The following is a 13,681-nucleotide window of genomic DNA, read 5'->3' on the forward strand; positions in this document are numbered from 1 at the left end:
TCAGCCTTCCTGCTCCTACGATGCTGCTTGGCCTGCTGTGTTCATCCAGCTCTAAACGTTGTTATCTCTAACCTAGTCAATCTCTCCTCATATGTCAGTCCCGCCATCTCCGGAATCAGCCTGGTAAACTTTTGCTGCACTCCCTTGAGAGCAAGAGCATCCTTTCTCAGAAAAGGAGACCAAAACTGCACACAATATTCCAGTGTGGCCTCACCAAGGCCCTGTGTAACTGCAACAACACATCCCTGCTTCTGTACTCGAAGCCTCTCGCAATGAAGGCCAACATACCATTTGCCTTCTTTACCGCCTGCTGCACCTGCATGCTTACCTTCAGCAACTGGTGCACAAGGACACCCAGGTCCCACTACACACTCCCCTCTCCCAATTTACAGCCATTCAGGTAGTAATCTGCCTTCTTGTTCTTTCTTCTGAAGTGAATAACCTCACATTTACCCAAATTATACTGTATCTGCCATTGATTTGCCCACTCACCCAACCTGTCCAGATCGTGCTGAAGTATATCTGCATCCTCATCATAGTTCACCCAACATTGTATCATCTGCAAACTTGGAGATGTTACATTTTGTTCCCTAATCCAAATCATTAATATATATTGTCAATAACCCCTTCATAATCTATGCTGAATCTGTCTAATCCTGCCATTGCTTTCTAAAAACTCTGGTATAAGATCCTTGACAATGGACTCGAAAATTTTCCCCACTACATATGTTAGGCTCACTGGTCTACAATTTAAAAAAAAATTACAATTAACAAAGACTACTTATTCAGACAAGTACCTTTAAAAAGGACAAAGCTAAATAAGCAACTCACTATCACAAAAACACTTCAGACCACTGTGCAAAATGCTATAGATTACACACATTGTTGAAATACAAATTGTGATGTTTCTCTGAAGTGACAGATCCAACAGCATCAAAAGTGGAAAAACGCAGAGTTATAATCTACAGAGCTTGCAAATCACAAGATCCTGGATCTATTTTATTTTCCTTCTTTCAAGGCCAGCAATTGTTGCTCAAGTCTAACTGCCCTTAAGAAGGTGGTGAGCCACATTCTTGCACCACTACAGTCCACTTTTCCCAAATCAAAGTTTCCATAGTAGACACAAGTCAAATTAAAGATGCAAGCCTAAGCACAGCCAAATTATTGTTTGGAAACAGGCAAAGCCAGTATATATAACATGTGGAGAGATGAGGATATCAACTCCAAAACAAAATGTCAACAATAAGTGGTCTTTGTTTATTGAATTGCATTCCATTGTCAAACCTTGGTGGATCTTCCAGCTAAAAATACATAAAAATGCATTTCAAATGAATCAATGCAGCACAAAGACAATCATTTGCTGAAACCCAGAAATTTAACAGCTGTCTGAAGTTACTAAGTTATAGACCAACTCCTGCATTAATTTGGGGGAGCATGGTGGCTCTATGGTTAGCACTGCTGCCTCTCAGTGCCAGGGATTTGGGTTCGGTTCCACCCTCGGGCGACCGTCTGTGCGGACTTTGTACATTCTCACCGTGTCTGCGTGGGTTTCTGCTGGGTGCTCCCATTTCCTCCCACAATCCAAGACATGCAAGTTAGGTGGACTAGCCAAGCTAAATTGCCCGTAGTGTTTAGGGATGTGCAGGCTAGGTGGGTTAGTCATGGGAAACGCAGGGATAGGGAGGGGAATGGGTCAGTGTGGACCTGTTAGGCTAAATGGCCTGTTTCCACACAGTAGGGAGTCTATGTCAATTAAAAAAAGACAACCTTAATGGCATCCAGCCCTGCTTTACATGAAGTGCAGTCACTGCAATAATACTGGGTGTACAGACGTCGATTTGAACACAAGATCGCACATACAGCACTTTGATATTGAGCAGACAACCTGTTCTCTGCCATCGTTTTTGAGGAATATGTTCTAACCAGGACACGGTGGACAACTAGGCCTAGTTCTTTGACAAAATAATGGCATAGGATCTAGACTGGATAGATGGAGTATCTGTTTCACATCTCATTTGTAAAAGGAGACCTCAAACAGTGCAGCAGTTCTTCATTACTGCACTGAACTGTCAAGCCTTGCGTTTAGGCTCAAGTTCTGGAGTGAAACGTGAACCCAGAGCATTCTGAGGAATCAGTGCTAACCAACTAAGCAAGTGGTGGTAACAATGTAAAATATAGGTTTCATTGATCCACAGTGGCATCTAGGCAATAAAATACTGAAATTCAAAAGCAAGACCAAAGATGTGCAGGTTAGGTGGATTGGCCATACTGAAATTGTCCAGTGTGTTCAGAGATGTGCAAGTTGGTTGGATTAGCCGTGGTAAATGTGGGGTTGTGGGATGTGGTGGGGAGCTGTTGGAAGGGTCAGTGTCCTCCTACACTGTAGGGATTCTGTGATGTAATTATGACACTCTGTAGTATTATCACATGGTAACAGCAGAATTTGGTTGATTCCATCCTTGTGAAGTTGGTACAATACATAGGTGGTGTAAATACATCATATTACATCAACTTTCTCATGTAGAAAATAAACAGCAAGGAATCCAAACAAGTTCAGGTGGCAAAATAAAGTAACTATTTACCACAAATGCTTTGGAATTATTTCGCTACTTATTTTTTTAGTTATGGAGATTTATTACTATTTTACAAATAGTTTTTCTCTAAAACATATTGGACTTTCTTAAAGACTTAACTTACTTTGACACTACTCTTTTATTGTAAACTAAAATCTCAAGAGTGTGATGTCAGGCAAGTGCTCCAATTTCGGCAAGTAATTATTCATGTTGTTGCTGAAGCCAATGTCTGAACTTTGTTTGCCCAGATCCTTTTTTTGACCTGTCTGCATTCAGTTTGAAAGACACTTATCGCATAATTCTTGCTTGTATAAAAAGATCCATTTGTGCTGAGATAATTAATACATACAGCCATGTTAGATGTCAGACTCGAAAGCCAGAGGCATAAATATTAGCATCACGGCATAGACTTGTACATTTTAGCACATTAAGAACATTATTTTGCAGTTTAACTTATGCCCCCAAATTACAGTCTCATATTTCAAGTCACGTTGTTTTCTTCAAAACCTTCTTCGCTTCGCCATTCGCCCTCTCGCTAGTCTCCTTCTCTTTCACAAAGTTCCAGTCAACTGGGTTAAAAAGCTGCATTGTTTTCTTACGTGTCCAATGAGGATTGATTATGAAGGTCAGGAGGAAAAGTCCAGAAAAGAACAGCACTGCCTGTGGGACTGGTACGTGTAGTTTTATTATTTCAAAATTCTGCCAGCACACCCACCATATGTGATAGGTAAGGATCATACGACAGTGGAAGAGGTGAATCATGAGCCATTGGTTTAATTTCCAGAGAGGAATATGTGCAAAACCAGCCTAGGAAAAGGAAGATTAAAACAAACAATTCAAATTATTGTGGGTAAAGGTAAACTCAAAATCTATCCTTGCCTCAACTGTATAATTATTTGACCCAGGTAAAAACAGCACTTCTTTCCTTAGAATTAAACCTTGAAGTCAAGGTAAATCAAATTTTCATACAAACTAAAACTCCAAGGTTACAAATTAATCTAAGGTCTACTCTATAATGGAAACTGAAGTGGTACTTTTTTTCTACGTGTTTGGATAGTTATTTTTATGCTGCTTTTTGCACAAAAAGCAAACTTTTTGAAAAGTACTTCCTTATTGTAATATTAAATAATACAATTTATGAAACAGTTTTTATGAGAATCACAACATCTTTTTCGGAAAATAATGACACTCCATAAATGTGCCACAAAGCAGAGCCATGTCTGCACTTCAGAGACAACCGTAGTACCACAATGTTTCTGTTGGAACTGCTGACCTATTAGAAATCAGTTTTCAAGCATGCACTGAAGCCAAAGAATGCTAATATTTTAAATTCAAAATGCAGATCTACCATAATTGAAATTTAATTGGCATTAATCAATCAATTAGTTTCTTGCTCTGAAGAATGATCTATCAGAAACACAAATGTCTTTGTTTGACCTTCTGAAATGGATTCTAAATTCGAAAAAGGCTAAAAAGAAACAGAGTTATTTTGGTCCCTTTATATGCATACTTTGTATTTGCAGCAATATGAATATTCTTACCTTCAGCAAGATCCAAGAAATGCAAGTGAATGGAGTGCTCATTTCCAACAATAATATCATCATGGGCAAATAATGACCTATATTGTCCCATATCAAATTGGTGGCAAAACCAGAAATGGCAAAAAAGTGGTGGACAGCCAAAGCCATATCAAACGTTTTGAAAACCACATTGGACCCATGAAGAGCTGCGTTTTCCAACATAAAGAAGCCAATTGCTGTTAAGATATTGAACCAACACCAGTTCCGTTGACCTAAAATCTTGTCAGCGTGCAATTCTGAATCTTTAAGGAGAGCCCAAAGACCGGCAACCATGCTCTGAATTCCAAAAACCCCACGAGTGACAGCAAGATTCCAGAAGACCTTCTCTTTTGCTGGCAGAGAATAGTAGGTAGCAGACAATACAATGCATAACCCATGTGAAAGAATGAGTATTGTGAAATAGAATAGAAAACCAGCAGCAATCACAGTGCAACGTACATTCCAAGAAGAATAGTTCATGTCAAAAATGTTTTCTGGACTGTCCACTTTGTGGAAGGAATTCATTTTGTCAACTGAAGTGATCATATTTAATCAAGGTTTGTATTGTAATGAATTTAATCTTTGGTTTGATAACTCTGTAGTTCAAGCACTTGAATTATAAAGTTAGATAACTTCGGTCAAGAAAATTCAAGTGCAAAGAAACAAAATTTGTCTCCACATCCAAAGTATCTGGTGAGAAGTCCATCCACGTTTATCGTTAACATCAAGATGCTGGGTAATTACAAATCACCTAAAAGGAAAAAAACGCTCAGGATTAACATATCAGAAAGGTCAACCAATTGCAGCATACTTTACAACTACACTACAGGCAAGTTAAAAATTTAACTTCCTTCCAATTTAATTCCTGACCCTTTCCCTCCCCTCCAAAATAGTGGTTTATGTTTAGCGACATGTAATGGTAAAAGAAACAAAAGAACTGCGGATGCTGGAAATCAGAAACAAAAATAGATTTCTGGAAAAAATACTCAGTAGGTCTGGCATCATTTGTGGACAGAAATCAGAGTTAACGTTTGGGTCCAATGACTCTACTACAGAATGGACTGTAGTGGTCAGTTTTCCAATACATAACCAGCCTTCATATTTAAGACATAACTCAGTTGACTATTAGCAAGTTATGTGGTAGGCATAGAGTCATAATACCAATGCTGATTCTGCCTTTACCTGAAATATTTTTTTCCAGCAGGGAGCATTGCATAGCAGTCAGAAGCAAGAATCTCAAATTTTCCCTGACCCTAATTCAAGGGTCCAATGTTAAATCCAACAGCCCCATTACTGTTCTTACTGAAATTGCTCAGCAGAATGAAACTTGTACTTCAAACTGATGATCCTCATGTAGATTCCATTTGATATTGGAGATACCCACTTAGCCTCAGAACAGTGGTTGATAGTGATGAGTGGGAGAAATCAATCTCCTCCACTGATCTATTATCCTCAACTTCCTTTATTGGCCATGGCTCTCTCTTTACCCATTTGGTATTTTTGCCGAATAGGAATTTATGTTTGTTTTGAGAAACGAGCATGATTCTTTAACTGCTAGCTACTGCTCATCTATTGTGAAATCTTTAGATGAATTTTCTAATCTATCATAGCAAAATTCTTCCTCAAACCTTAATAAATGACCTGGTTTAGATTTAAGATGGGTTTTCTGACTGAACTACACCTTTTTCAAATTTCATAGAAAATTCTAACATATTATGGTCCGCATTCCCTAAAGATTCTTTAACAACAAGATTATTAATTAGCCATTCCTTAATGCATAATGCAAGATGTAAAGTGGCCTTTGCCCTGATTGGTTCCTCAACATTTTGAGAAAACTCAAATGTATTCCAGAACTCTTCCTCCAAAGCATTATGCTCATTAGATTTACGCTGACTATATGTAGATCAATGTCACCCATGATTATTGCATTGCCTTGCTACATGGACTTCTAATTTCCAGATTTATACCTTGAACTGCACGACCGCTACTGTTTAGTGGCCTAAAAACAGCCCCAACCAATGTTGCTGCCCTTGCTATTTCCCAACTCTGCCCGAACAGATCTTCCAGCCTGTTCTTCAGTTCGGAGATGTTCTCACTAATAGATTGATCCCACCCTCTAAGCACACGACTCCACCTCCTCTTCCTTTTTCCCCATCTCTCCTAAATGTCAAATACCCATTCATATTCAGTTCTCAGTCTTGGTCTTGATTTTACTCTATGTGAATTCCAACTTATGTTTCCATCCCTCTGAAAAACTAGTTTAAATCTCCTGTCAGCACCAGAAAATCTACCTGCAAGAATATTAGTTCCAATCCTGCTATGTGTAACCCATCTCCTTGTATAAATTCCACCTGCCTCAGAATCAGTCCCAATGTCCCACAAATACAAACTCCTTTTTACTGCACGAATTTTCCAGCTATTTGTTTATTTGCGCAATCTTCCTGCTTCTATACTCATTTCTACAATGTGTTGGGGAGCAATCTTGTGACTACTACCTTACAGGTCCTGCTTTTCAATCTCTTACCTAAATTTTCTTTTTAGGACCTCATCCCACTGGTTAATTATTGCCAATGCTGAGCGTAATATCTGCCTCTCCAACCTCCCTCTAAGTAATATCCTGCAGCCACCCTTTGACATCCTTAACCCTGGTGCAAGGGAGGCAATATTCCACCTTGGGATTACATCCACAGCCACAGAAATGTGTGTCTGGTTCCACCAACTATTAAATAATACCACAATTGCCCTTCCACTCTTCTTCTGCTCCTGCCCTCAGCCATCGGTCCAACTGAGGTAACTTTTGAGTGCCAAGTTTGTGGCATTACAATACTCTTTTGATGAGCCATCATCCTCATCAGTACCCAAAATGAAAGAAGTTAGTGAGCAAGATAGACTCGGGGAATGAGGAGCAAACTACTGCAGATGGTGGAATCTGTACTAAAACAAAAATGCTAGAGATCACAGCAGGTCTGGCAGCATCCATGGAGAGGGAGCAAGCTAATGGTGAGTGTCTAAATGTCTCTTCATCAGAGCTGGAATGAAGTGTGGAAGGTCCAGTACTGAGGCAAAGGGGGGAAACGGGGTTTGGAGTGCTGGGAGAGAAAGGATGTTGATAGAACAAAGAAAATTACAGCACAGATACAGGCCCTTCAGGCCTCCAAGCCTGCGCCGATCCAGATCCCCTATCTAAACCTGTCACCTATTTTCCAAGGATCTGTAATCCTCTGCTCCCTGCCCATTCATGTATCTGTCTAGATGCATCTTAAATGACGCTATCGTGCCCGCCTCTACCACCTCTGCTGGCAACGCATTCCAGGCACCCACCACCCTCTGCGTAAAGATCTTTCCACGCATATCTCCCTTAAACGTTTTCCCTCTCACCTTGAAATCGTGACCCCTAGTAATTGAGTCCCCCACTCTGGGGAAAAAGCTTCTTGCTATCCACCCTGTCTATACCTCTCATGATTTTGTAGACCTCAATCAGGTCCCCCCTCAACCTCCGTCTTTCTAACGTAAATAATCCTAATCTACTCAACCTCTCTTCATAGCTAGCGCCCTCCATACCAGGCAACATCCTGGTGAACCTCCTCTGCACCCTCTCTAAAGCAGCCACATCCTTTTGGTAATGTGGCGACCAGAACTGTACGCAGTATTCCAAGTTCAGATAAAGTGAAAAAATCTGAACTATCAACACCCTTTCTCGCCCAGCACTACACACCACACTAGCCCCACCGTTGCATAAATGCTGCCCCTCCACACTTCACTTTTGCTCCGATGAAGAGTCATCTAGACTCAAAACATTAGCTTGCTCTCTCTCCATGGATGCTGCCTGACCCGCTGTGATCTCCAGCACTTTTTTTGTTTTCAGACTCAGGGAACTGCTGGTCTACCTGCCTGGTCTTTCTATATTGCTTAGCATTCCCTCCTGACTGCCTAGCCTTAATTTGCACTGTAACCATTTTGATGAATTGTCCACAGTTATCAGCTTTGCAATGTACCAGTGACTCCAGCTGCTGCTCGAGTTCTGAAACCCAGAGCTCAAGTTTTTGCAGCTGGAGGCAACAAATCTCTGTCTCTGGTGGCAAGGAGCAGCAAGGGGAAGCCATGGCTCTGTTTCTAATTTGGATCAGTTGCTATGACAAGCCATACACAAATATCTGATACACACAGGGGCCACTGGGCCATCTGAGTGCATGATGACACTCAGGACAATCTTTGGGAACAGTGCTGAAACATTAGAGCAGACCTCAAAGAACTAAACTTTAATTACAGAAGTGGAGATCATGCTCACTTTTGAGGGAAAAACATCTAACTGGAGAACTGAGAAGAATTGATACATCGTTAAGAGCTCCATTGACCAGAAAATAGAAACTTCATTTTCTTGATGCCTGGTTTACGTTGTCAAATAGTTCTTCCAACCCACTAATATTCATGATGTAACATATTGCACTAACAAAATACTTAATAACCTCGGAAAATAGTTGCAGTCCTTAAATGTTACCAGCAGATGGTGCAAACAAACTGCATTAACACACCAGCGAGTGGTACTCGAGCAGCAGTTTGAATGCTGGACTTGAATAATAGCTTTGACGGAGATAGTAGGAACTGCAGATGCTGGAGAATCTGAGATAACAAGGTGTAGAGCTGGATGAACACAGCAGGCCAAGCAGCATCATAGGAGCAGGAAGGCTGACGTTTCGGGCCTAGATCCTTCATCAGAAAAAAGGGTCTAGGCCCGAAATGTCAGCCTTCCTGCTCCTATGCTGCTGCTTGGCCTGCTGTGTTCATCCAGCTCTACACCTTGTTATCTCTAATAGCTTTGACAGTTTGTTTTACTTCAAATATTTCTGATGAAATAATCTCTAAAATGCAAGTCCTAGAACACAGTACTGCAGAGGTTTACACTCCTTGATTCACTAGTGATGCTGTGTTTAGGATACGTCAGGGTGAGTGGCAGAGATTGGGTCCAATGGTGGATGAGGAATGTGGATGTTGGAACTTTGGGGGTGGAGGGGTGCTCAGGTCTGGTGGGACGGGGCTCATATTGGGTCCTGCCCTAGGGAGAGTTTCAGAGGATTCCAAACGTATTGGAATTGCAAAATGCAAAATTTAACTCCCTGGGCAATTCCTTTGGAGTATGCTAGGGATTCTGCCCAGTCCCCACAGGTAACTTCCTGGAATAACAAATATTTTGGCATTAATTTATTCACAGGATGTGGCTGTTGATGGCTAGATCAACATTTATTGCCCATCTTTAATTGCTCTTCAGAATGTGATGGTGAGTCATCACATTGCCATCTCTGAAGTGAAGGCCCATTCACAATGCTATTAAGGAGGAAGTTTCTTATATTCCATGTGCATTTATGAGGCTTGTCAGGTGATAGAGTCATACAGCATGGAATAGACTGTTCGGTCCAAGCAGTCCATGCCGACCATAATCCCAAACAAATTAGTTCCACCTATACGAGCTTTGGCCCATATCCCTCTATACATTTCTTATGTGCTTATCCAAATGTCTTTTAAACATTGAAACTGTACCTACATCTACCAATTCCTCTGGAAGTCCATTCCACGTATGAACCACTCCGTAAAAATAACTGCCCCTCATGTCTTTTTAAATCCTTCTCCTCTCGCCTTAAAAATATACCCCCTAGTCTTGGATCCCATATTAGGGGAAAAAATGCCACTTTATCCATACCCCACCTGATTTTATAAATCCCTATGTAGGCCACCCTCAACTTCCTAAGCTCCAGTGAAAAAAGTCCCAGCCTATCAGAAGAGCCTATGTTCTGAGGAAGGGTCACTGGACCCAAAATGTTAACTCTGATTTTTTTTTTCCTTCACAGATGCTGCCAAACCTGTTGAGCTTTTCCAGCAACTTCTGTTTTGTTCCCAGCCTCTCATTATAACTCAAACGTTCCATTCCCAGCAACGTCCTGATAAATCTTTTCTGAACATTCTCCAGCTTAATAATATCCTTCCTATAACAGGGCAAACAGAATAGGACACAGTATTTCAGAAGAAGCCTCACCAACATCCTGTACAACCTCAACATGACTTTCCAACTCCTTTACTCAAAGGACTGAGCAAAGAAGGCAAGCATACGAAATGCCTTTTATCCAACGGTCCACGTGACACAAATTTCAATGAACTATCTACCTGAATTCCTCTGCCCTACTTTTAGTTGTATAAGTCCTGCCCTGCTTTGTTTTATCGAAATACAATACCTTGCATTTATCCACATTAAACTCCATCTGCCACTCCTCAGCCCACTTACCCAATTGATCAAGATCTCTTTGTAACTTTAGATAACCTGCTTCAACTTCCAATATACCACCAATTTTGGTGTTAGCAGTTATTTTAGACCAAGACTGTATTGAGGTTTGAAATCAAGTGGTCTTGACATAACCCAAATTGAACATCAGCAGGGGAAACAGTGGTAACGCCACTGGACTAGTAATCTAGAAACTTGGGTCTATATTCTGGGGACGTAGGTTTGAATGCCACCACGACAAATTTGAATGCAACCACTTAACCACGGACGATTATTGTAAAAATCTATTTAACTTGTTTTACAGAGTGAAATCTGTCATCTTTACCTATTATGACCTATATGTGACATACATTCTGTTTGGGGAATGAAATATGTTGTTCTTACTTGTTGTCGCCTACACATGACTCTTAACTGACATCTGAAATGGCTCTTGCAAGCCACTCCAATCTAGGGGCAATTTAGAATGGGAAATAAACACTAGTCTGGATAGTGATGCCCATATCCCATGAACAAGTGGGGAAAAAGCAGGCAGGTTATCGGTGAGCAAGTGTGTTTTATAACACTGTCAACTATACCTTCCATCACTTTGCTGACAAGGCAGTAATTAGCCTGCTTTTCACAGTCAGAACATGCCTGGGCTATTTTCCACATTGTTGGGTAAACAGCATTGTAGCTGGAACAACTTGATCAAGTTTATGCTAGTTCTGAAATAGGACTTCAGTCCTACCACTGTAAGGATTCATAGCTTTTGCGGTCTCCAACACCTTATAGTTGTTCCGTGATATCTCAGTGAATCAAATGAACTTAGAGCTGGCATCTTGGATGCTGGTGACTCACTAGGAGGCCAAGATGGATAATCCACTAGTGCTGACTGAAAATTGGTGCAAAAGCTTCAGGATTTCAAAGATATTGTAAAGGTAGGCACTGATTCTGTATAAAACCTGCCAGGGTTTAAAGAGCAAGTTTGAAACTTCATTTTTTTTGGGGTCAGGAGAAGCAGAAAGTCCACCTGTATAAACCACTGCAGGAGCACATTGCTGGTGGTTTGAACCCACAATGTAAATTGTGAGATTTGTACGTAAACTTATTTATTTCAAGTTTGGGTTTCTGGTTTTGAGTTAGTAACCTATGGATTTTGTGCATCAAAACTTAATAAGTATTTTTGTAGCCATGGTTATTTATTTGAAAACAGTTTGTGAAGCTTGCTTTAGAGTGAATGGATTTTGTCCACCACTAATGGAATTTTTATTTATCTTTGATTGTTTTGCAACCCAGCAAGGTAAGTAATGGGGCCTCAAGGTTTTTCAAAGACATCTGGAACTTGTTTTTATAGCCTAAATGAAATACCCACAGATTAGAGGGGTAGACTTTTAGTTTCAATTTTACTTGCAGTTTTGAACAGTCCTATGAAATCCTTAGAATGGGATGGTTATACAGATCCATGCTCCTGAGAAGGGAAGGATATATAGTGAACTAGGTTACCGTAGAGTGAAGACTCAGCATTAGCCTCAGACCAAAACTGAGGAGATAAATCCCTGAAGAGGTTATTTGAAGTTCAGTACATTTAATCTCAGGCGTATGATAGGTCCAAGTAGTAAGTATCTGCAGCTCCAATCTAAAAGTTGAAGTCATAAGTGACTTAAACCTATCAAGGTGTAAGATACTGGAACTCTGGTGAGTATTGTACGACTGGTATTCTTAGTATAGTACCAGGGGTGTGTTTTGAGTGCTGTAAAAAAGCTTGTTTTGAATTTCAATTTATGAAGGAGAATTTCGGGATTAATGGGAATATACTTGCATCTAAGAATGTAGGTTTCAAAATTGAACTTGTATTATAAAGGAGAGGTTTTGGTTTATTCTATTTTATCCCAACTTGTTTCACAATGAACTTTTGTTTTAGCAATGCCTACAGCATTGAATATCTAAGCTTCAGTGAATGACCACTTCATTAAAACCAAAACAAATCAGAAGCCTGGCTCGACAGGCCATTTTTGTCTGGGAACTGACATGCCTGGTAATAACATCAGTGGCAATCACAACAAATCCACCTTATCGCCATCATTTCAAATGCTTTTTAAATTTAGCCATAGTTATTGAGCATCGTCGGTCTTGATATCAGGCCAAATTCTGTAAAATATTAGTTTTCATATCCACGTGGAAAAGACAGGGATTCTGTATCCCTTCAGGAGATTCTTCCTCTATCCTTTAGTTTCAATGCTTCACAGGTTCACACCATAATAGTGTAATTTCAAAATATCACAAAAAATTCTAAAGTTACTTCTTAATTTAGAACTCTGACAGAATTTGGAATAGTCCTTTAAAAATATCTAAAGATATGTGCTATGTAACCTCAGCACACCCCTGACAATGAAAGTTTTGGCCTTGTTAGGATACTCATCAGTTCCTTGTGAAGTGTCAAGAGTTATTTTTGGAAACACTGAGGTAAAACTGGATGCCTGAAAAATATATGCTGCTAAATCTTAAAGATATTTTAAGACATATTCCTGTATTTTTCAAAAAAAAAAAAAAAAGCGGTTTTCACACAGCTGAATACTGAATACAACTGCCATTCTAACTGTAAGAGTGATAATCCTCAGGCAGTTGGTTTACAAAATACATCAAGTCAATTAAATGCTACACTGTGTACATTTCTTAAAAAAAAAATGGAGTAATAAGGCACACACAGCACTCATTTTCAATTTTGACTTTCGCACCTTTCATGCCATCAGGTACTTAATATACTTTAGAACGATATGCTTTTTGCACTGAACACCCTAAATTGGAGCTACTCAAAACAGCTTATCAATCTAAATTAGATTTATTAAGTAATACCACCTCCTTTATGCAAGCTAATTGTTACTACCCCTGAACATATGCAAGTTCCATTTTGACAGTCAGCTATATGTGTCTTTCTAACTTCTACCTGCAGCTAACCTACATTTTTCATGGGCAGCTTCCAATACTACCACATTGGTTTGACAGAGCTTGCAGAAATGGTTGCTGGCATCGGAGTAGGTGAAATCGTACTGGTAATCCTAGCTCCTGAGCAATCCAGCATGGCATTTTTTTATTTATGCAAGAGTATGTATGGCACAACGAAATAGGATTAGGCATTTCAGGATGGCCAGTCAGGAATTAACATCACATTGTGACCATCCGGGACAGCCTCTTGCACAATATCTGTGGAGCGAAGCACCTCTACTAATGCAATTTATGCCACAGTAATTACATTAACTCTCTTATTGATGTGAAGATACAAATAGGTGTGGGAGGACATA

General features: G+C 40.0%; 1 protein-coding gene across 4 annotated transcripts in view; it reads right to left on the bottom strand.

Annotated features, from left to right (window-relative positions):
* Positions 1-413: 413 nt before the first annotated feature.
* The window catches only part of cln8 (CLN8 transmembrane ER and ERGIC protein), a 29,910-nt gene continuing 16,642 nt past the window's right edge, over positions 414-13,681 (bottom strand). For all 4 annotated transcript variants that reach the window (XM_020524662.2, XM_048596967.1, XM_048596965.1 and 1 more), the window contains exons 2-3: positions 4,115-4,883; positions 414-3,380 (exon numbers count right to left, since the gene is read on the bottom strand). In XM_020524662.2, the coding sequence (XP_020380251.1) occupies positions 3,060-3,380; positions 4,115-4,678 (885 nt within the window). In that variant the 5' untranslated portion in view covers positions 4,679-4,883 and the 3' untranslated portion in view covers positions 414-3,059. The remainder of the gene's footprint in view (positions 3,381-4,114; positions 4,884-13,681) is intronic.

This window comes from Rhincodon typus, chromosome 5 (assembly GCF_021869965.1).
Source record: "Rhincodon typus isolate 14 chromosome 5, sRhiTyp1.1, whole genome shotgun sequence".
NCBI classification, from domain to species: domain Eukaryota; kingdom Metazoa; phylum Chordata; class Chondrichthyes; order Orectolobiformes; family Rhincodontidae; genus Rhincodon; species Rhincodon typus.